The sequence below is a fragment of the Bos indicus genome, chromosome 18 (genome assembly GCF_029378745.1).
Source record: "Bos indicus isolate NIAB-ARS_2022 breed Sahiwal x Tharparkar chromosome 18, NIAB-ARS_B.indTharparkar_mat_pri_1.0, whole genome shotgun sequence".
In the NCBI taxonomy this organism is placed as follows: domain Eukaryota; kingdom Metazoa; phylum Chordata; class Mammalia; order Artiodactyla; family Bovidae; genus Bos; species Bos indicus.
This window is the reverse complement of record NC_091777.1, coordinates 15,651,281-15,674,958: the sequence shown is the minus strand read 5'-3', so window position 1 is coordinate 15,674,958 and position 23,678 is coordinate 15,651,281. Positions and strand designations below refer to the sequence as shown.

The window sequence follows — 23,678 nt, the reverse complement described above, 5'->3', positions numbered from 1 at the left end:
ACAGAAGATGGGAAGTGGGTTGGTTGGACCTACATGTTTGCACACTGCTCCTTCTGACCATCTTTCTGGATTGACATCAGACTGTAACACTGTGGTACTGTGAAAAATGGTAGAGATCGTGAGGAATCGGCCTCAAACTTCCCTGCTCACTGGAGCTAATTCCAGAGCTTCTGGACCAGCTTTCTGTGGCTTGAGCAGTTAAGAGAACTGCTCAGAAAGAGCAGTTAAGGGAACCAGTTAAACAGAACCTGATTCTGTTCTGTGATTCAGGATCAACGAACAGCCTTTGGGACAATACCTGTGACACTACAGCAGGAGACAGTCATTGCCAAGGTCTGTTTCCCAGCCAGGAGCAGAGCTTGTGTTAGTCCAGCCTCTTCCTGACCAGGAGATCTTACATAAGTTCCTTGATCTTGTTGATTGGTCTTGCATAAGCTCATCAATTGAAAAGTGGAGATTAATAATATCTACCTCCTAGGAATGTTGGTTGAATTAAAATATGAAATATTTAAATATTTCACTTGAAACATAACTAGTGTGACCGAGGAACTAAAGTTTAAATTTTGTTAGTTTTTAATTAAATAAAAAGCTGATATGATTAAATTATTAAAAACCATAAAGTATATTTAGAATCTGGTGGCTCAGAGGCTAAAGCATCTGCCTGCAGTGCAGGAGACCCGGCTTCAATTCCTGGGTTGGGAAGATTCCCTGGAGAAGGAAATGGCAACCCACTCCAGTATTCTTGCCTGGAGAATCCCATGGACAGAGGAGCCTGGCGGGCTACGGTCCATAGGGTCGCAAAGAGTCAGACACAACTGAGCGACTTCACTTACTTAGATATTTAGAACAACTTCAACATGTTAATTTGCTTTTCAAAAACTATCAATTTCATGCAATCTAAATACAAATAAAAGGTTTCCCAGGTGGCTCAGTGGTAAAGAATCCGCCAATTCATGAGATCTAAATATATCTAAAGTACTTCTGATGAAACTTTAGTGTCTGAATTGAGATGTGCTATAAATGTAAAATGCACACTGGACTTCAAAGGCAATATAATAAAAATAATCGGAAATATCTCATAAATATTTTTATTTGGGTAACCTATGAAAATGATTTTGATATATTTCGCTAAATAAAATTATTATTAAGTTTTAGAAAATACTTTGAGATGAATGAAAATGAGAACACAACATGCTAAAACTTTCGGGGTTCATCTAAACTAGAAATGAAACTTGTAGCTGCAAACCCTTATGTGTTCAAAAGATTTAATAATCTAACGTTCCACCTTAAGAAGCTAGAAAAAGAAAAGCAAGTTAAACTCAAAGCAAGTAGAAAGAGGGAAATACGAAAGATTAGAGCAGAAGTAATTGAAACAGAAAACAGAGAAACAGTAGAGAAAATCAGTGAAAAGAAGTTGGTTCTTTGAAAAGATGAATCAGTTGACAAATCCTTAGCTATCTTGAACTAGAGAGAAAGAGAGAAGACTCAATTACTAAAATGAATGAAATGAAAAAATAAAATAAAATAAATGGAATGAAAGAGGGGACATCACTACCAGCCTTACCAAAATTAAAAAAAGATTATAAGAGAATATTATGAAAACTTATATGCCAGTAGATTAGATAATATAGATAAAATGGAAATTCCCTAAAAGGCACAAACATCTGAAAACTGGCTCAAAAAGGAACAGAAAATCTGAATAGACTTATAATAAGTAAAACAGTCAAACTAGTATAAAAACTACCCATAAAAAAATCCTAGGCCCATATGGCTATCAAATGTCTAAAGAGTTAACACCAATCCTTCACAAAATGTTTAAAATTAGAAGAGAAAGAAACATTTTCTCACTCATTTTAGAGGACCAAACTTATCCTCATCCCCAAACCAGGCAGACCTCACTTCCTATGATGAAACTACAGTACAATATCCCTTATGAATATAGATGTAAATATTCTCAATAAAATATTACTAAACTGAGTATAGCAACATATAAAAAGGATTATACACATCACAAACTGGGATTTGTTCCAATAAAGCAAAGTTGGTTTAACATAAGAAAATCAATCAATGTAATATGTCATATTAAAAGAATAAAGGATGATATCACCTGATCATTTTAGTAGCTGCAGAAAAAGCACGTCACAAAATTGAACACCTTTTCATGATGAAAACACTAAGCAAATTAAATATAGAACTTCCTTAGCTTGATAAAGGCCACCTATGAAAATCCCCCAGGTAATAATAAACTTAATGGTAAAAGGTTGAATGCTTTCCTTTTAAGATCAGGAACTAGACAAGGATGTTTATTATTGCCATTTCTATTAAACATTATACTTGTGGTTCTAACCAGGGCAATTGGGCAAGAAAATAAATAAAAGGTATCCAGATTGGAGAGGAAGAAGTAAGATTCTATTCACAGATGACTTGATTTTGTATATCGCAAATCCTAAGGAGGGTAAAGAGAAACTATTAGAACTAATAAATGAGTTCAGCAATGTTGCAGGATCTAAGATGTAAAAATCAATTGTATTTCCATACATTAGCAATCAACATTCTATAAATAAAATTAAGAAAATCATTTCACTTACAGTAACATTGGAAAGAATAAAGTACTTAGAAATGAATTTAACCAAAGATGTATAAACTTTATATTCTGAAAACTATGAAACATTGTTGAAAGAAGTTAAAGATGACATAAGTAAATGGAAAGACATCCCATAGGTCAGAAAACTTAATGTTATTAAGATGACAATACTCTCCAAAATGATCTATATGTTCAATGTAGTCTTGTCAGACTCATAGCTGACTTTTTTGCAGAAATTAATAATCTAAAATTCAGATGGAAATTTTTGGGACCCAGGAGAGCAAAAACAATCTTGAAAAAGAGGAACAAAAAAAAAAAAAAAAAAAGAAGAAGATGAACAAAGTTGGAGGACACACATTTCCTGACTTAAAAATATACTACTAAGCTACGTAAATAAAAAATGTGTTATGATGTAAGGATGGGCAGATATATCAATGTGATGCAATTAAGAGTCTAGACTTAAACCCTTTTATTTGTGGTCAATAGATTTTTGAGAACAGTGCCATGACAGTTCAGTGGGGAAAGAGTAGTCTTTGCAATAAATGATACTGGGACACCATGCTTGAGATCCACATAAAAGTTGAAGCCCCACCTCATTCTATAAATAAAAGTTAACTCACATGGTCATAGACCTAAATGTCAGAGCTAAAACTATAAAATTGTTAGAAGATAGTGTAGGAGTAAATTATATCTGACTCAAAAAGCACAAGATAGAAAAGTTGATAAATTTAGATTTCATCAAAATTAAAAAATCTTTATGCTTCAAAGGACACCATCATGAAAATGAAATGACAGCCCACAGATGGGAGAAAATATTTTCAAATCATTTATCTGATAAAGGACTTGTACCTAGGGTGTATAAAGAACACTTACAACTCAATGAGAAAGATAAATTTAAATAAACATTTGTCTAATGAGGATTTTTAAATGGCCAGTAAGCATATGAAAAGATTTTTAACATCATTAGTCAAGAGAGAAATGTAAATCAAAACTAAAATGAGATACTATTTCCGACCCATTGGATTAACTAAAATAAAAAGTAAAAATGGCAGACAAGTGTTGGCTAGGATTTAGAGAAACTGGAACTCTCAGACATTGCTGGTGGGATTGTAAAGTTATGCATCCACTTTAGAAAACAATTTGGTAGTTTCTATAATGTTAAACATGGAGTTATCATAAGACCAGCAATTTCACTTCTAGGTATATTCTCAAGAATTGAAAACACAAGTCAACACAAAAACTTGTACATAAATGTCCTTAGCAGCATTATGCATAAATAGCCAAAAAGTAGGAACAACACCAATGTTTACTATCTGATTAACAGGTAAACAAAATGTGGTAGGTATATTGTCCTTGTAATTGGATTATTATTCAGCCATGAAAAGGAATCAAGTATCGATATATGGATGAACCCTGAAGAAATTATGCTGAGTGAAAGAAGTCAGATGCAAAAGGTCACATATGTATTTATGATTCCATTTATATGAAATTCCTAGAACAGGCAAATCTACAGAGATAGAAAATACATAGGAGTTGTAAGTAAGGAGGATGGAGAATGACTGCTGATGAGTATGTTTTTTTTTTCCTGAAGTGATGAAAATGTTCTAAAACTAGAGTGGTAAACTATCTACTGAAAAACCACTGAATTGTATACTTTAAAATGGTAATTTTATGATCATATCTTTATTATTTATATTTCAATAATGCTTTTATGAAAATTAAGTTCACCTATTTCTTTTTACTTTTTTAATGTGGCTATTAGAATTTTTTGAATTACGTATGTAGCTCACATTATATTTCTATTGGACAGTGTTATTCTAAATCTTATAAAGAAGGCCTGAAGATTTTTAATCATAATTTTCTGAACCTATCTGAGGAGTTTCACAACCCCATTGTAACATAAGTAGCAATAAAATCTTCTATTGGGAGAAATAGTGCCTGATATATTTGCTTCACAAGCTGTAAAATCTTTAATGCATTATTATATCATTTGATCTTTACACCTTCCCAGGAGGAAGGCAGGAAGAGGTTATTATTCTCATTTTACAGATGGAGACACCGAGATTTCTGGAATGGGAAAGTACTCATCTAGGGCTACAGACCCTGGTAATGGACCCCTGGACTGCAGGCCCTGACCTCAGGTCTCCAGGTCCTTTGTTCTATAAGCCTTCCATCTGCCCTCAACCCCTCCCCACCTTCGAATTTGTCTGCCACAAGCAGCAAGAATTATTCCAGTCTTCCTCAGGGCCTCCAAGCTGATATGAAAGACTTAAGAGAAGCATGTCAAGTCCATTATCTCCATTCCGTGGGTCACAGCTGTCACCGCAAAATGGCAGGATGGCATTTGGCAGCTCTGATCTACTTGACCAGACTACTGCAGATTTGGTCCCACACTTGAGATTCTGATTTAACTGGTCAGGACTGGGGCCTGGGTGTTAAGACTTTCGAGGACTCCCCTGATGATGCTAGTATGCAGCCAAGGTTTGGAACCACCACCCCAAGTCAATGGTCTCAAACAAGCAGCCCATGGGCCCAGTCTACATCCCAGATATGTTGTGTTTGATTCCCACACATGATAAGTATGTGTTTAAATTGGATTCAGTTGTCAACATTTAAAAGCATGGAGTTTTTACTTAAACTTGAATTTCTGGGATCCCTTGAGGGCTGAGGAACTCTAGTGACTGGACCTACATTTCTGTGTGGTGGCCAGTGGCTGGAGCTGATCAGTGGCTGCCCTTTTATACACGGCAGGAGTTCTCCGGGTCTCATAGTTCACAGCACTCCTTATTGTCTCACACTAGCCCGCATCGTTTATTTTCACTATCCATCCATCCCTGAAGGGCTGCCCTCTAGGGCTTTCCCTTGGAGGCTTGGAAACTGAGGCCTATTGACAAATAAGTGGGGGAGCTCAGACCTTCCTAGTTGTTGATTAAGCTAAGCAAACTTCTTTTTCTTTCCCAGCCTGAGAACATACTGTGTGTCAATCAGACAGGACACCAAATTAAGATCATTGACTTTGGGCTGGCCAGAAGGTAAGGGAGTTGTATTTTGGTACTTTAACAGAACTGCTTGGGGACTCTTGATAGCTCTCTTGGATATGGTTACCCACAACTCAGCCAGTTTTTGAATTTTGAAGACTAATATGAGCAAGCTCTCTTATAAGGTTGGTGGCCTTCACAAAAACTGTGTAGACAGGCCTTGTTACTACCACAGGGGGCAGCTTTATGCTGCAGGCTCCGTTTCTCCTTAAAAGGCTATAGAGTTCTAGGTTCATCCACCTCACTAGAACTGACTCAAATGTTACTTTTTATAGTACTCTTGCCTGGAAAATGCCATGGACGGAGGAGCCTGGGAGGCTGCAGTCCATGGGGTCACTGATGGTCAGACACGACTGAGTGACTTCACTTTCACTTTTTACTTTCATGCATTGGAGAAGGAAATGGCAACCCACTCCAGTGTTCTTGCCTGGAGAATCCCAGGGACGGGGGAGCCTGGTGGGCTGCCGTCTATGGGGTCGCACAGAGTCGGACACGTCTGAAGTGACTTAGCAGCAGTAGGAGCAGCATGATTGAGTAATGTTCCATTACTTAGCAACTGAACAACAACAAAATATTCCATTGTGTATACATACCACAGCTTCCTTATCCATTCATCTGTCGATGGACATCTAGGTCACTTCCATGTCCTGGCTAGTGTAAATAGTGCTGCAATGAACATTGGGGTACATGAATCTTTTTGAATTGTGGTTTTCTCAGGGTATATGCCCAGTAGTGAGATTGCTGGGTCATATGGTGGTTTTATTCCCAGTTTTTTTTAAGGAATTTCCATAGTGTTCTCCATTGTGGCTGTATCAATTTACATTCCCATCAGCAGTACAAGAGGGTTCCCTTTTCTTCACATCCTGTCCAGCATGTATTGTTTTTTGATGATGGCCATTCTGAGCAGTGTGATAGCCTGTTCTACAAAATGAAATAGGTCAGAAAGAGAAAAATGAATATTGTATATTAACACAAATATATGGAATATAGAAAAATGGTAGTGATGATTTGCAAGGCAGTAATAGAGACACAGACATAAAGAACAGACTTGTGGGCACAACAGGGAAAGGAGAAGGTGGAACGATTTGAGAATAGCACGAAACACATATATTACCACATACAAAATAGATAGCTAGTGGGAAGTTGCTATAGAACACAGGGAGCTCAACCCAGTGCTCTGGGACAACCCAGAGGGCTGGGATAGTGTGGTGGGAGGGAGATTCAACAGGGAGAGGACATACGTGTATACTTACGGCTGATTTACGTTGTTATATGGCAGAAACCAACACAACACTGTAATTATCCTCCAACTAAAAATAAAATTTAAGAAAAGAATTAACTATACTTCCATCCACTTGTGTGAGCAGAGGGGAGTGGTAGTTAAAGGAGGTCACTGAATGGGGTGCTGGGCAGCTCATTTCTATTCACTCCCCAGGTCTCCTGGGGCCAGGATGTGTGATACATTCATTAGCAACTCTGCCTTCCAGAAAATGGTGAGGTTAGACAGGAAAGTGTGTGACTGTGCAGGATGGTGCCATGGATAAGAGGTTCTGGGCGCTCAGGACTGGGCTCAGTCTTGGTAAAATGGTGATATAATGCAGCGACTGTTGATCTGGGCAGTTATGAAGTTTAAATGAGATACTACATCGCCAGTGCAGAACCATCCTGTGAGGGTGGTTAGGTCCCCAAGTTGTAGTGCATACAGTGAACATTATATATAATTAAAGAAAACTTTAAGTCCCTTAGAATGCAAGCCTAGTGAAGTATAGACAGCTTTACTGTTGGATCCTGTCCTGTGTCATGTGTGATAAACACCATGCCTCTGCACGGCTCTTGTCCATGGCATGCATACCCAATGGGGTGGCTGTAGCAGACCCTTGGCATTGGGGAGGACATCCACCGTCTATAGTGCTTCCCTGGTGGCTCAGATGGTAAAAAATCTGCCTGCACAACAAAATTTTGTAAAGCAATTATCCTTCAATTTAAAAATAAGCAAAAGAGAAAAGTTCAAACCCGCCCCCCGCCACACACACACACAAATATCTGCCTGCAATGCAGGAAACCTGGGTTCAATCCCTGGGTCAGGAAGATCCCTTGGAGAAAAGAATGGCAATCCACTCCAGTATTCTTGCCTGGAGAATCCCATGGACAGAGGAGCCTGGTGGGCTACAGTCCATTGGGGTTGCAAAGAGTCAGACATGACTGAGCTACAGTCCATTGGGGTTGCAAAGAGTCAGACATGACTGAGTGACTTTCCACAGTCTATAAAGATGGAAATAAATGTGTGCTCATCCTCCATGCTTCCTCCAGAATTCTGTTTCTACCAGGAAATGACATGTCTCTGAGAATCGCATACTTTCTAGATGGGTCTTCACACCACAGCTGAATAATCAAATCTTGAAATTTTCTCTAATGATCATTTTCCACAAAGAAGTTGTTTTCTCACTTTATGAGCCTTGCAGCATCTTCCACTCTCTCCACAAGGGGAGAAAGGAGACTCTTATCTCCATGGAGGCAGAGCTGCTTGCCTGAGTTCAGCCTCTGGTGTCCAGCACCTGCCTCCCAGAGGTGGCATTCAAGACCACAGTGGTGGTCTTCCTAGGTCACCGCTCCACTGGTTGAAGTGGTCGATGTTATTTCTGTGTAGGTGTGAAAGGTGCATTTTCAGTGCTCCACATGACGGATGGGAGGCCAAGTGTGGGGTTGTTAGAGTAACAGCAGAGGAAGTTCTTATCATCCCACTCTACCTTCAGGATCCTCATTACACAGTGTATTGTATTTCATTAACAATACCAAGCCCCCCAACCCAAAACCTTAAAAATCACACTCAACCCATAATGTAAAAAAAAAAATCGCTTAATATTTTTCCAAGTAATGTTGTATAAAATTGGGATGCATCCTGTACACTTGCATATCTTATGCACTGGGGCATGCTTCTCAACCTAGTTTTCATGTCTCTGCCTGCTCCACAAAGAGCCTTTTTAACTATTTCTTTCCTAATCCCCAGGTTCCATCTTCATGATGCCACAGGTGTACTGTGTATCTGTTTATGTACTGTGGCCCTTTGGAGAGCCACAGGCCATTGTAATAGCTAAGACTTTCTTTGCCCCACCCCCACCAGAACCGGTGTTCCCTCGTGGCTCAGACAGCATAGTCTGCTTGCAATGCGGGAGACCCAGGTTCGATCCTTGTGTCAGGACAATTCCCTGGAGAAGGGCATGGCAACCCACTTTTGCCTGGTGAAATGACAAGGGAGCCTGACAGGCTATAGTCCATGGGGTCACAAAGAGTAGGACACAACTGAGCGACTAACAATTTCAGTTTCACTTTTCCACAAGAACCACTGTTCCCTCACTGCGGGACAATATGTTCTTCACTGAGACTGCACACGCTAGCGTGTATGCAGGACCTCCCAAATGTCAGATGACCAATTGCCAAATGAGGATTTACAGTGACACACTGTGGATTCAGAGCAAGAAGTAACCACCTGAGGTCCCTGGAGTCTGAGAAGGCTTTTCTGAACAGCCAGGAGAGAGGAATGGACCAAGTTTTGTTACCTGCAGGCGATAGTGCTGGTAAACGTTTAACAGCCCGCTGCAGCTGGAGCGGGAGAGGGGATGGGACTGATCTGTAACCTTTGCTAACTTTGGCTGATTTCAAGCTGCCAATATGACATCACTGACTACAGAGCTGAGAAGAGATGTGCACAGCTGGCCTTCACGCACTTGTGACAACTGGCTCCAGCACGACTCTGCGTGGAGGGGAGGCAAGAGGGCTGGTGTGACTCGGGGGCTGAGAATAGGATGTGCTGTGCTTGTGAGCAGGCTGACCTGGGGAAGGCAGGAGCTGCAGGTGGGCCAGTGGGTGCTGAGGGCACGTGCAGAGCACTGGAGAAGTGTAGGTGTCAGAAAACACGGTGCTCAGGAAATGGCCCTCAGGGGAGCTGGGCCCACAGGTTCATGGGTTCTGGCTGTGAGATGAAAGGAAAACATCAAAAACATCCTCAGCAGTCTGGCAAACCGGTCACTCAGCCAAAGGATTATTTGGCAAATTGGCCTGCTTACTGGGCAGTGTGATTTTAAGAGGAGGGACCTCTGGGGGCGGGCGGGGGGGGAACTACGTGTGTTGAGAGAGTATGCCTTATGCTCCAGAATAGTTTAAATGTTTGTAAAGAGGGAGGAAATGACAAAATTTCCCCCAACAAGAACTGTAGAAAGTACAGTTGTATTTCTGGGTGGAGCTGTGAGAAGGCTCTGAGATTGTGAGTGGAGGTATGGCCCTCAGTAGAGAGAGGCCATACAAATCTTCAGAGGCTCTGACATCCAGCAAGAGGGACCAGTTTTAACAGCAGGCTGGGTGGTAAGAGTCATCAGTGGGTCTAAATAAGGACATATCAAAGGGTTGAGGATGGAGACAAATGGGAAATAGCTTGTTTAAGCTTGGTCTCCAGAATTTTGGGTGCAGGGATGTGCCTCCTGACTCCCAGTCTTGGGCTCAGATTGGAATCTAAGCACATTTAATCAGATCCTTTGTCAGGGCAAGGAGGTGCTTGTCCCAAACCTTATGGACTGTGACTGCATATGTGACCTTATGATTACAGAGGGCCTTGCTCTGGGAATTTGGAAAGGGAATCTTAGATACTTTGACCCAACTTTGGGGTGGATGGATTGGTTAACTATTGCCACAGTATTGTTGTATAACGAGTCACACCCATATACACTCCTTGCTGTATAACAAGTCACAGTGACTTAAAACAATTATTTTCCTCCGCACATTTTTGAGTCAGCTGGGGAATTAGTTTGATGGACCCAACTTACACTAGCTCATGATAAGGAATCTTGTAAGCCAGTTGTTAAACATGACCATTATTAAAAATTAAGTTGTATAAATGTACAATTAAAGAAATTATATTGAAACAAAGATATCACAATATTTATTTTCATCTTTGGTTGTTCTGGGTCTTCATGGCTGAATGCGGCCTTCCTCTAGTTGCAGAGAGTTGGGTCCACGGTCTAGTGGCGCTTGGGCTTCTCACTGTGTTGGCTTCTTTTGTTGCAGAGCACCAGCTCTAGGGTGCAGAAGCTTCAGTAACTGCAGCACGTGGGCTCAGGATTGCAGCTTGTGGGACCCAGAGCATGGGCTGAGTAGCTGTGGCATATGGGCTTAGTTGCTGTGTGGCATGTGGAATCTTCCCAGACCAGGGATCAAACTGCAGGGTCCCCTGCATGGGTAGGCAGATTCTTATCCACTGTACCACCAGGGAAGTCCAAGATATTACATGCTAAAACCTTAATAATTTCTAATTATTTTACTACATTTCACTATTATTTATGCTCATGAGGTTATTTATGCCTATTGTTATTATTGTGTGCTATGGCCTATCTCTTCTCAACTCTATTCAGTGACATCCTGATAGAACATTAAAATCAGGCATGGTGAAATCAATATTTACACCATTGGCAGATGCTAAAAATCAGGATTTTTTTTAAAAAAATCAGATGGCTGGTTGTTAAACTTTTACCCACACACCACTGGTAGGGAGTTTCTGATCTAGGCTGAGTTGAACTGGGCTTGGATGCAGGTCAGTGAGGACAGGTCTTTTCCAGGTGTCTCTCATTCTCTTCCCATGGTGATGGCTGAGGAGCAGGAGGGCACAGTCCTACAGCCTAGCTTGGAATTGGCCCACTATCACTTCCACCCACATACCAGTAGCCAAAGCAACTCACGTGGCCAAGCTCAGCGTCAATGGGATGGGGTAAAATATGCCATCTCTAGTGGAAGGAACTACAAAGTCACGTGATACAAGATGTGGATGTGGGGCAGATGAAGCAGCAGAAATAAGAATGCATCCTAGGAAAGCGGTGTCCAGGGGCTGAGAGCCTGGACTTCCTGTCCCCAAGAGGAAGGCTGCTCCTCTCAGTTTGGCTGCTTAGCTCTGAGGCTCCAGGCAGGTGCCAGTGCAGGGGAGGAACAGGCTGCCGGAGGAAGGCTTTCACTTTCTTCCCCTCCCTGGCTTCCTGCCACAACTCAGCCACCAAGGTGACCTTTGGTGCACTTTCGCTGGATAGGTGTGGGCTGTGTTGGCTCAAGGTTTGCATTTGCCCGGCTCTTGGCAAATTTGAAAGAGAGGAGACTGTATTTTGAAAACTCATATCCCTGTTGGGCCACATCAGCAGAATATTTATTTTATTCTTCTCTCTCAATTTCCCCATCTGTAAAATGGGGACAGTAGACTTACTTCGTGGTGCTGTTATGGGGATGAAAGTTTATATAAAGAAAACTTTTAGCATGGTATCTGCAAAATAGAAAGTATTCATTGATTTTTTAAAATAAATATTTAATTTTTAGAGTTTTAGGTGCATATCAAAATTGGGGGAAGGAACAGGGATTTTATCCTCTTTCCATTTATCCCCTTTCCCACATATACAAAGCCTCCCGCATCATCAACAATGATAAGCCTACTTTGACACATCATAATCACCCAAAGTCCATAGTTTAAATTAAGGTACACTCTTGACATTGTACATTCTGTGGGTTTGGATTAGTGATGTTCTCACGAAGAGCATTGGAGAAGGAAATGGCAATCCACTCCAGTATTCTTGCATGGAGAATCCCATGGATGGGGTGGCTGGGGGCGGGGGCGGCGCCTGGTGGGCCACAGTCCATGGGGTCACAAGAGTCAGACATAACTTAGCGACTAAACCACCACCACCATGAAGAGTACATCATGTGAAATGACAGGATGAATGAATCACAAGCTGGAATAAAGATTGCCAGGAGAAATATCAACAACCTCAGATAGGCAGATGATACCACTCTAATGGCTGAAAGTGAAGAGGAACTAAAGAGCTTCTTGATGAGGGTGAATGACTCAGAGAGTGAAAAAAATCTGGCTTAAAACTCATCAAAAAACTAAGATCAAGGCATCTGGGCTCATCACTTCATGGCAAATAGAAAGAGAAAAAGTGGAAACAATGACAGATTTTATTTTGGGCAACTCCAAAATCACTGCAGATGGTGACTGCAGCCATTAAATTAAAAGACACTTGCTCTTTGGAAGGAAAGCTATCACAAACCTAGACAGTGTATTTAAAAACAGAGACATCACTCTGCCAATAAAGGTCCATATAGTCAAAGCTATGGTTTTTCCAGTAGTCATGTATGGATGTGAGAGTTGGACCATAAAGAAGTCTGAGTGCTGAAGAACTGATGCTTTCAAATTGTGGTGCTGGAGAAGACTCTTGAAAGTCCCTTGAACAGCAAGGAGATCAAACCAGTCAATCCTAAAGGAAATCAACCTTGAATATTCATTGCAAGGACTGATGCTGAAGCTGAAGCTACAATACTTTGGCTACTTGATGGCAAAAGCTGACTCATTAGAAAAGACCCTGATGCTGGGAAAGATTGAGGGCAGGAGAAGGGGGCAACAGAGGATGAAATAGTTGGGTTGCATCATCAACATGATTGACATGAGTCTGAACAAACTCTGGGAGATAGTGAAGGATAGAGAAGCCTGGGGTGCTGCAGTCTATGGGGTCACAAAGAGACTGACACAACTTAGCAACTGAACAACAACAAATGGGTTTGGACAAATGATGTATGATGGCATATATTCATCAACAGAGTATCTTCACTGCCCTTAAAATCCTCTGTGCTTCACCTATTTATCGTTCCTCCTCCCTAACCCTGGCAATCGTGATCTTTTTATTGTCTCCATAGTTTTGCCCTTACCAGAATGTCATATATTTGGAATCATACAGTATGTAACCTTTTCAGACAGGCTTCTTTCATTTGGCAATATGCTTTTAAGGTTCTTCCATGTCTTTTCAGGGCTTCCCAGGTGGCTTTAGTGGTAAAGAAATCACCTGCCAATGCAGGAGATGTGGGTTCAATCCCTGGGTGGGGAAGATCCCCTGTAGAAGGGCATGGCAATCCACTCCAGTATTCTTGCCTGGAGAATTCCATGGACAGAGGAGCCTGCTGGGCTACATTCCATAGAGTTGCAAAGAGTCAAACACGACTAAAGTGACCTAGCACGCTTACATGTCTTTTCATGGCTTGATGGTTCTTTGTTTCTTTTCTATTTTTTTTTTTTTTTTTTTTAGTGTTGAATACTATTCCATTGTTTGGATGTACCATACTTTATATTATCCACTCACCAACTGAAGGACACTTTTGTTGCTGCCCATTAAATTTTAGCTAAGGATTTTCTTCTCTTTCAAGAATGATTCTAAAAATCAACTTTTGTCATTCAGCAAAAATCAAATTTCTCCATGCAGCAATCAATTATCTTCCTAGTCTCCCTTAAACTTCATGTCCAGAATACTTTTTCTAATCTTTTTTTGTAATTTTATAAAACACATGTAACATAAAATTTACCATGTTAGCAATTATTAAGAATAGTTACAGTTGTTGTTCAGTCACTCAGATATATCTGACTTTTTGTGGCCCCATGGACTGCAGCACCCCAGGCTTCCCTCACTCTCTCCCAGAGTTTGCTCAAACTCATGTCAATGATGCAACCCAACCATCTCATCCACTCTTGCCCCCTTCTCCTCCTGCCCTCAATCTTTACCAGCTTCAGGACCTTTTCCAGTGAGTTAGCTCTTTGCATCAGGTGGCCAAAGTATTGGAGTTTCAGTTTCAGCATCAGCCCGTGCAATGAATATTCAAGGTTGATTTCCTTTAGAATCGACTGGTTTGATCTCCTTGTTGTCCAAGGGACTCTCAAGAGTTGTCTCCAACACCACAGTTCAAAAGCATCAATTCTTTGGTGCTCATTCTTCTTTATGGTCCAGCTCTCACATCCATACATGACTACTGGAAAAACCATAGCTTGACTATACAGAACTTTGTCAACGAAGTGATGTCTTCTGCTTCTTAATATGCTGTCTAGGTTTGTCATAGCTTTTCTTCCAAGGAGCAAGCATCTTTAGCTATGTTCATATTGTTGTGCAACCGATTTCCAGAGCTCTTTTTACCTTGCAAAACTGAGACTCTATGCCCATTAAACAAATACCCCTCATTTTCCTCCTGCCTCCAGCACCTGGAAACCGTCATCCTACCTTCTGTCTCTGAACTAACTACTCTGGAAACCTCATATAAGTGGAATCATACAGTATTTCTCTTTTTGTGACTGGCTTATTTCACTTACTGTAATGTCTTTGAGGTTCATCCAAATTACAGCATGTGTTAGAATTTTCTTTCTTTTTAAGGCTGAATGATATTCTATTGTATGTATATACCAAATTTTGTTTATCCATTAATCTGTTGATGGACACTTGGGTTGCTTTCACCTTTTGGCTAGTTTTAACTACTGCTGCCACGAATGTGGGTGTATAAATATGACTTCAAGACGCTGCTTTTAATTTTTTTTGGATATATACCCAGAAGCAGGATTCCTGGATCATATGGTAGTTCTTAAAAAAGATTTTGAAGAACTGCCACACTGTTTTCCATAGTAACTGCATCATTTTACATTTCCACTATTAAGCATTCTAATTTCATCACATCCTAGCCAGCAGTTGCTATGTTCTGTTTTTTTCTGATGGTGTGGGTATGATTTCATTGTGGTTCTGATTTGTATTTCCCTGTGGTTTTGATTTGATAATCAGTGATGCTGAGCATTTTGCCTCTTTCTATAACTCATACCATCTTCCCTTTAACCATGTTGCACAACAGAGCACTGCTCCCCACACAGCTTCTACCCAGTTTTTGCTCACTCATGTGAGTGAGTGAGTGGCTGAAAGTCAGTCAGTCATGTCTGACTCCACGGCCCCATGGACTGTAGTCCATGAAATTCTCCAGGCTAGAATCCTGGAGTGGGTAGCCTTTCCCTTCTCCAGGGGATCAAACCCAGGTCTCCCGCATTGCAGGTGGATTCTTTACCAGCTGAGCCACAAGGGAAGCCCTCATTCATGTGACCGGAGGCCAAATAAGATATATTAATCTTCCTTCCATTTCAGATTGTAAATACCTGGAGGAGGAAGACTGTGGTTTTCTTATTTTCCCCAGTGACTTAGGAAAGTCTGCATTTAGGGCCTGAGGGTGTGATGACTTCCCAGTGAACCACACGGCATGTGAGGTCTAGAAAACATGGCTGACACCAAGGGTTGAGGAGTATTTAGCTCCCAACGAGAATTAGCCTGGCATCCCCAGCTTCTCTCGGCGCTCACTCCCATTGTGCTCTGCACCCGTCCTCCCCAGATACAAGCCTCGGGAGAAGCTGAAGGTGAACTTTGGTACTCCTGAGTTCCTGGCCCCAGAAGTCGTCAATTATGAGTTTGTCTCGTTCCCGACGGACATGTGGAGTGTGGGAGTCATCACCTACATGCTGTGAGTGCCCAGGGGCCTGGTTTCCCACTGGGGATGGAGGTCATTTGTCTTAGTTTGGGTATCCTTAGAAGCAGCAAAAATCTGAGTGCCAGAAGTTTATTGGGGAGGTGTCCCCAAGAGAAACACCGAGAAGTGGGGAAGTGAAATGGGGAAGGAAGGCAACTAGCAAGCTGTGTGTTGTGGAGTCAGTTGCAGCTGTGGGTAACTGGAGTCTAATCCTGTGGGGAACAGGGGACCCACTGTGGGACCCGCTCAGAGCTAGTTCAGCTGAGGGGGGAGGGAGCTGGAGTATTTATACACTGGCTCTAATCAGTTGCTGCTAGTGGGCTGGTCCCAGAGTTATGAATTCCCTGAAACCTCCGGGTTGATAAATCAGCTTCCACTAGAGAGAGAGCCCTCTGGTGAAGAAATACAGGTGCTGCAGCACAAATGGGGCTGGAGTGCACTCAAGTGGGAAGGAGAGGGGCCGACAGAGCAGGGCTCAGCTCACGCGTCTTCTAACCTTGTCCCTCTGCTCCCCGTTTTCTCTGGGCTGAGGAAGTAGAGGTAGGACGGGCTGAGAGGAGAGCCAACCACAGACTTAACATTCTCCTCTCTCTCCAATTCTCTCAGCTATTTCCTCAGGGGCACAGCAAAATCAAGCTTTGCTCCCAGTCTTATTATTACGGTTTAACTGTTGCCTGTACTTTGAGCGTATGCTGTACCAGGTGGGGGAATATTGAGGCCCAAGGCCAGCCAGTGAGGTGGTCCTGTCTCTTTGCCCTCCTCTAGATGAGCCTAGTAAAGCCAGTTTTCCTTTGGCCTCTGAGGCCGGGGTAGTCTCAGAGACATGCCAAGCTATTTTAAAATTCAGTCAAATGTACATGACAAATGGGCATATTGGGTTGGGCCCCAGTTTACTCAGGGTAAGAGGGAATGTTGGAGAAGAAAATAGAAACCCATGCCAGTATTCTTGCCTGGGAAATCCCATGGATAGAGGAGCCTGGTGGGCTACAGTCCATGGAGTCGCAAAGAGTTGGCCACAACTGAGCGACTAAACAAGAGGGAATGCAGTGAGCATGATAAGGGACTTTTTCCAACACCCTTCCTGCCATCAATTTCCCAGTCCTTCCACTTCCTCTACTGAGTGCTGGGGATTTCTCCTATGGAGAGGCAACGGCGGGTGCTTTTCTTTCGAAACTTCTTGGTTCTGGTTAGCTTTGCTTGACCTTGTAAGAGTCTTCTCTGTTTGTCAATGTGTGTTGGCAGGTGTGGATTCCACATACTGACGGTCCTTTCTCTCCTCTGTAGACTCAGTGGTTTGTCCCCATTTCTAGGAGAAACAGACGCAGAGACCATGAATTTCATTGTGAACTGTAACTGGGATTTTGATGCTGATACCTTTGAAGGGCTGTCAGAGGAGGCCAAGGACTTTGTCTCTCGGTTGCTGGTCAAAGAGAAAAGGTACCCTTTATTGCTTATCATCCGTGATCCATTCTGATGGTGACCATCCATCTGGATGCTGTGGAAATCACGCTGTACTGGGCGGGGCTGCTGAAGTGAATGGTCCTTCTGTCCTATAGACCAGTTCTGTCCAGGATTTCTTAGTCTGCTACTTCTTTGGGAAAAAAAGTAGCAGGGAAAGGGACAAAGGAAATCAATTAAGAAACAAGTGACTAGGATCATAAAATCTAGACAGAGTTTTAGAAAGGACCATATTTACAAATCAGGCCTATTTCCATGTTATCACTTTTGATAGGCTAATGTTGAAAAAAGTTGAGATATGCAGTTGTTATTCCCCAGAATAAAAGACATAAAACCTTATTTCTTGGAGATGAAGACCTACTTACTTTTCAGTAGGTTTATCAAGGTCATGGGTTGGAGCACTGAGTTTTCCAGTACTCAAACATACGGGGATAACTACAAGCGGTAAGGCCCAAGATCTGGGCTCTGAGGTAGCTCTCGTTCCCTGGCCGTGACTGTTTTGTTTCTTCCTGACTGTGAAAAGTTATGTGTGATGAAAAATATTTCTAATTTAGAACAAGTTGACATTATTCTCTGTGAAGTTCTTTTACTTCTTGAGAGCAATTCCAGGCTCACCTGACCCCTCTTCTGTCCTGCCTCAATTCCCCAGCTCTACTGTGGGAGGTGGTAATTAATCACTGGGAAATACATCTTCCATAGAGGGCTGGGAACATTTTGCTGATGACATTCTTGTACTTTTAAGGATGGGAATTTTAGGTAGGAGGGTGTCTTTTTATATTATGTGGCATGAATCTGCCCAAATGATTAATCTCTTCCACTGACTCAGCTTCCTACCAATTGAACAGATTTTGGACAGCCAGAAAAGGCAACCCCAGCTAAAAGTCTCACCTGCTGTTTGATTTCACAGCTGCAGAATGAGTGCCACACAGTGCCTGAAACATGAGTGGCTGAATAATTTGCCTGCTAAAGCTTCAAAATCGAAAGTTCATCTTAAATCCCAACTATTGCTGCAGAAATACATGGCTCAGAGGAAATGGAAGGTATCTGTTTTTCTTTTAGTAAAAGCAGCATTTGTCTTCTTTAAATGTCCTGTGAAAGAAGTGTACTAAGTTTTTTATTTACATTTTGATTCTAAATAGATTATTTAGGGAGAAAAAAGCCTCACGTCAAAACCTATTACTTTGATTAAAAAAATGCCTCAGAACAAAAACAACTGGCATAAAAGTAGCATTTAATTCATACTTACGTGAACACTTGAAGTGACAGCATGAAGTTTGAACATATGTTCTCAATGACCATTGCAGTGAAGTGATCAGAACTAACTGCCTGTAGTTTGAGGCTGATTCCTCTACATTTCAGAAAGAGGGCCTAGGAAAGCCTAGAAGTGAAAGTGTTAGCCACTCAGTTTTGTCCGACAATTTGTGACCTCGTGGACTGTAGGCCACCAGGGTCCTCTGTCCAGAGAATCCTCCAGGCAAGAATATTGGAGTGGGTAGCCATTCCCTTCTCCAGGGGATCTTCCCAACCCAGGTACTGAACTTGAGTCTCCTGCATTGCAGGCAGATTCTTTACCATTTGAGCCATCAGGGAAGACCTATTAGGCTTTAAAAGCTTTATAATTTTGAGAACTCTTTGGAACCATGGATGTAAAATTTATCTTAAAAAAAGTTGTCCCCCAGAGAAGTGACTTTCCAATATTTTGATGTTGGCTTAGACCCTCAATAAAGCCAGCATACAAGTATATGTATACTCACACATGTGTGAAACAAAAATATTGTGACTTTTGCGCCACAGAGTATGATGAGCTCTGATATTTTCTACTCTATGATATTTGGTTTCATTAAAAATTTTCTAATCATGCTCCATGAATTTGATTTCATGACTCACTGGTGGGTTGTGAATTACAATTTAAAAAATACCATTCTAGAGTGCTCCATTTTTCACATGAAAAGGGCAGGAGAACATATTTTCTCACTTCAAACTTGCTCCAGATATGCCCCTGAAAGTCATGTGACTGTTTTACTATAGTTTTCCTAGAATCTTCTTTTCCCCTTTAGTTATCAATTTTAAACACACTCAAGTGGCTAAACTTAAGCAAGTCCTTTTATTGTTTCTTCTTTAAATAATTGGACTAAAAATATGCTTCCCTCCTCTTTTTTTTTCTCTCCCCCGCTTAAGAAACACTTCTACGTGGTGACTGCTGCCAACAGGTTAAGGAAATTTCCAACTTGTCCCTAATCCTCAACTCTGCTGCTCCTGTGGGCCTAGAAATTACTGGGACTGCTGGTGAAATCATGACTGAAGATTCTTAATAATGTGGCTTTCTACTTATTTTGTTTCAAAAATGTTACGACTGTTGCCTTCCTTGTGGATGAAAAGTGACTGTAAGAAAGTGACCTAAGAATTTTTTCTGGTTTGTAAGATCACTGAGTTGAAATGATGTGGTTACTTTTCAAGTGTACCTACTTTTGGTGATAAGTATAGGCATGCTTTAAGTCGTAGGTAGGAAAGCTCCTCAGAGAAGGCAATGACACCCCACTCCAGTACTCTTGCCTGGAAAATCCCATGGACGGAGGAGCCTGGTAGGCTGCAGTCCATGGGATCGCTAAGAGTCGGACACGACTGAGCGACTTCACTTTCACTTTTCACTTTCATGCATTGGAGAAGGAAATAGCAACCCACTCCAGTGTTCTTGCCTGGAGAATCCCAGGGACGGGGGAGCCTGGTGGGCTGCCGTCTATGGGGTCACACAGAGTCGGACATGACTGAAGTGACTTAGCATAGCATAGGAAAGCTCCTACTTTGCATATGTCAACTTTAAAGTCAGCTTACTTTGATTAAAGAGCCCAGTGGACTATCACACAGGGCATGTTAGTCAGTGTTACCTCCTCCAGTGCAAAGAATTCCTAGCATTTTGATTTGCTCAAAATTGAGCTGACATTTTGTACGACATTTGTTGCTCTAGTGTCAAGCAATGTAAATTTAGGGCAGAGATTCTCAAACTTGTTTTAGCTTGTACTCCCTTTCGAGAATCAAAACATGCAGACCTCTAGCCTCTCCTAATTCTGCCCTGTCCTGACACTGGCAGTCTCCATCCTAACCTGTCTTTCTCAGTTATGAATCTATGGTCTAGTAAGTCTGGGAACTGATATGTAATATGTGAAAAGAGAGTGCAATGGTGTTCAGCTTTCTGAGAGAAACACAGAAATGATGGATCGTGAGAAGTCAAATGAAAACTGCTCTCCTGCTTTATGGGGATAGAACCGTCACTTAACTAACTTCATGAAATGAGTAACAAGGAATGCTTTATTATTCAAAAGTAAATATTCCTTTTAATTTCCTCACTGCTAACTTGATTTTCATTATATTCCCCATGACCTTCTTGGGTCAGCAGTTTTTACTTTTAGTTTGTAATTAGCCATGCAACAGTTTCACATTTTTTTGTCCCATAATACTTTTTTTTTTTTTTAAGTAGAGGACGTGGGTGTGGGGAGAAGGGCAGAAGATGGAGAGATTAATCCTCCTGATGCATTTCTTCGGTTATAATGTTCCTCGGGAACACTAACACCTGTTGGGAAGCTAAGATTTTCAGTACCGGCACAGCTCGGCCTGCTGCAAGCTGACTGGCTAGTGGATGACTATCAGAAGAGATGGCTGCTAGAAATCTCTCTTTCATGGACCAGTAACAGTGGCTTAGTAAAATGCTTTAAGGTGTTTTGAAAGCAGCCTCAGAAAGAGCTAGAGGATATCTATAGTTCTATCTATAGTATGGTTATTCTTCCCCTCCACAGTGGGGGGAATGCTATGAATCTTCTCCCCAGAAATATGGAGTCTCCCCAGTTAGTTATTCTAATCTAGAACACCACTGCCTAACAGAAATATATGAGTCAAATACATAATTTTAAAATGTCTGATAGCTTCTCTTAAAAAAAATCTGCTAAAATTAATTTCAATAATTTATTTAGCATAATATATCAAACATTTAAATATCTAATCATTATAAAAATTATTGATAAGCTATTTTATATTCTCTTTTTCATACTAAGTCTCCAAAATCTGGTGTGTATTTTATACTTAAAATACATGTCAGTTCAGATTCTAGGTTTTTATCAGACATAATTTGTATTTAGATTTCATAAAATTTACTGTGGAAAAATATATTCACATGCTCAAGTTATTCAAAGCATCTTAAATATTTTCTAGTATTTTTACATTTAATAAAAATTAGGAATTAGGAATTCAGTTTTACAGTTGCATTAACCACATTTTAAGTGCATTTAGCCACATATGGTTTGTGGCTTCTATATGATAGGACAGATCCAGGGAAAATCTAATAGTTATCAAATTTTAATTTTCCCATATATGCTGTAATTCTCTACCTAAAGAAACAACTTTTCTCCAAAGTCCCTTTGAGGGATTTGTTTAGGCCAGACCCACACAAGTGAGAGTTACTGCAGAAGTTAGCCTCCCTTATTTGAAATGTGAGGGAGTTTTTATGAAGCTTTAATTTTCTGGATATATTATTAAAAATTTTCTGGATATTTTTAGTTCTCTGCTGGTATGTACTGAACTCAAAATTTTTTTAGACTGACGCTTTGCTAGTATTAACTATTTCTAATGGGACTTTTAAATTTGAACGAACAGTCCTTAAAAACTGCTGAGAGATCCAATATAAAATAAAATTTTTTAAAAAGAAAGAGAACTGCCCAGCAGAGGAAATCTGAAAAGTAGTCATGACCCACATTTTATCTATCAGATTTAGTGGGAGTGTGAGCAAAACAGAATTTTTCACTCTTGATGAATATCAAGATGAATATCAAGTATCCAATCCAAATAAAAGTCATGCCCACACTTTCACCCAGCAATTCCATTTCTAAAAATTTATCTCTCAGCAATATTTGAACCAGTGGGCAGAGGTGTATGCAAAATGACATTTACTGTAGCAAAATGGCCCAATGAACCAACCTACATGTGATTATCAGTATGAGTTTAAATTTTGCCACATACGTATAGGAGGTTGCCTTGTAGCTGTTAAAGATAGATCTTGATGTACTGATTTTTATTATGAAAAAATTATGGAACATATATATGGTATTATCCTATTTGTGAAGACATGTTTATATATGTGTTAAAATTTTCTAGGTTATGCAAGAAACTTAACAGTGGAACGTGGAAATTGGGTGATGGGGAGAGAGGGAATTCTACTTTTCACGTTATTTCTGAATTATTCTAATTTTTTTAACAATGAGCATGTATTGCTTTTATAATTAAAAATTAGCCACCTCTTGTCAAGTGTGGACCCTGTCTTGACCCTGATTTAAGCAAATAAACAATAAAGATATTTCAGAGACATTTAGGGAAATTTAATTCTAAATTGTATATTTGATGACAGAACTTCTTTTTGTATTAATATTGTGAGGTATGATAACAGTAATGTGTTTATAATGTGGATTAAATGACTTCAAGAAAAAGGGAGATATAGTGAAGCAAGTGTGGCAAAATCTTAACTGTTGGGTTTGGGTAGTCAGTATGGGCTATCAGTGTATTTTCCTCTAGTAAAGGGACATACATTTGTTGTATACATTTGAAAACTTTCATGATAAAGCATTTTTTAATCAGTTAAATAAGCCAAGAGGAGCTGTTAAAGAAATGAGCTTCCAAAAATCTTTATAACAGCACTGGAATATATGAACCCACTAAGTAGAAAGCTTCCATTGCTGGGGAAAGAATGTGTTGAAAAATTGTAAAGGATTCCAGCTCCAGGAGAGCATTTGAACAAGACTATGTTAAGGCAATTCCCCTACCCCACAACTATTAGGTTGGTGCAAACGTAATTGCTATCTTAGATCGTGAATTTTAAATCATTTTAATTAGACTCAAACATATCTTTATTAATCAAAATAGGAACCATTACAAGCAACACATTTTTGCCAACAAGAAATAAATGTTTGTTTATTCCTGGAGCACAGAAGTCCATGCTTCGGGATTCAACGGGAAAGCATCTTCTGCCTCCTGATGGTTGTGGAAGTGTTTTCCCTGCAAAAAATTGTTGAGATGCTTGATGTAGTGGTAGTCAGTTGGCGAGAGACCAGGTAAATATGGCAGATGAGGCAAAACTTCATAGCCCAATTCATTCAATTTTTTTTTAGTTAATTTATTTTTTATTGAAGGATAATCACTTTACAGAATTTCGTAGTTTTCTGCCGGACCTCAACATGAATCAGCCATAGGTATACATATATTCCCTCCCTTTTGAA

General features: G+C 40.6%; 1 protein-coding gene across 4 annotated transcripts in view; it reads left to right on the top strand.

Annotated features, from left to right (window-relative positions):
- Positions 1–22,773, top strand: part of MYLK3 (myosin light chain kinase 3) — a 56,963-nt gene extending 34,190 nt beyond the window's left edge. For 2 of the 4 annotated variants that reach the window (XM_070770505.1, XM_070770507.1), the window contains 6 exons: positions 4,634–4,690; positions 5,546–5,616; positions 15,829–15,957; positions 17,248–17,400; positions 18,329–18,461; positions 19,600–22,773. In XM_070770505.1, the coding sequence (XP_070626606.1) occupies positions 4,634–4,690; positions 5,546–5,616; positions 15,829–15,957; positions 17,248–17,400; positions 18,329–18,461; positions 19,600–19,659 (603 nt within the window). In that variant the 3' untranslated portion in view covers positions 19,660–22,773. Of the gene's footprint in view, positions 1–4,633; positions 4,691–5,545; positions 5,617–15,828; positions 15,958–17,247; positions 17,401–18,328; positions 18,462–19,599 lie in introns of those variants that run through there. The other 2 variants (XR_011561467.1, XM_070770506.1) reach the window with 2 other exon arrangements.
- The last annotated feature ends 905 nt before the right edge of the window (positions 22,774–23,678 follow it).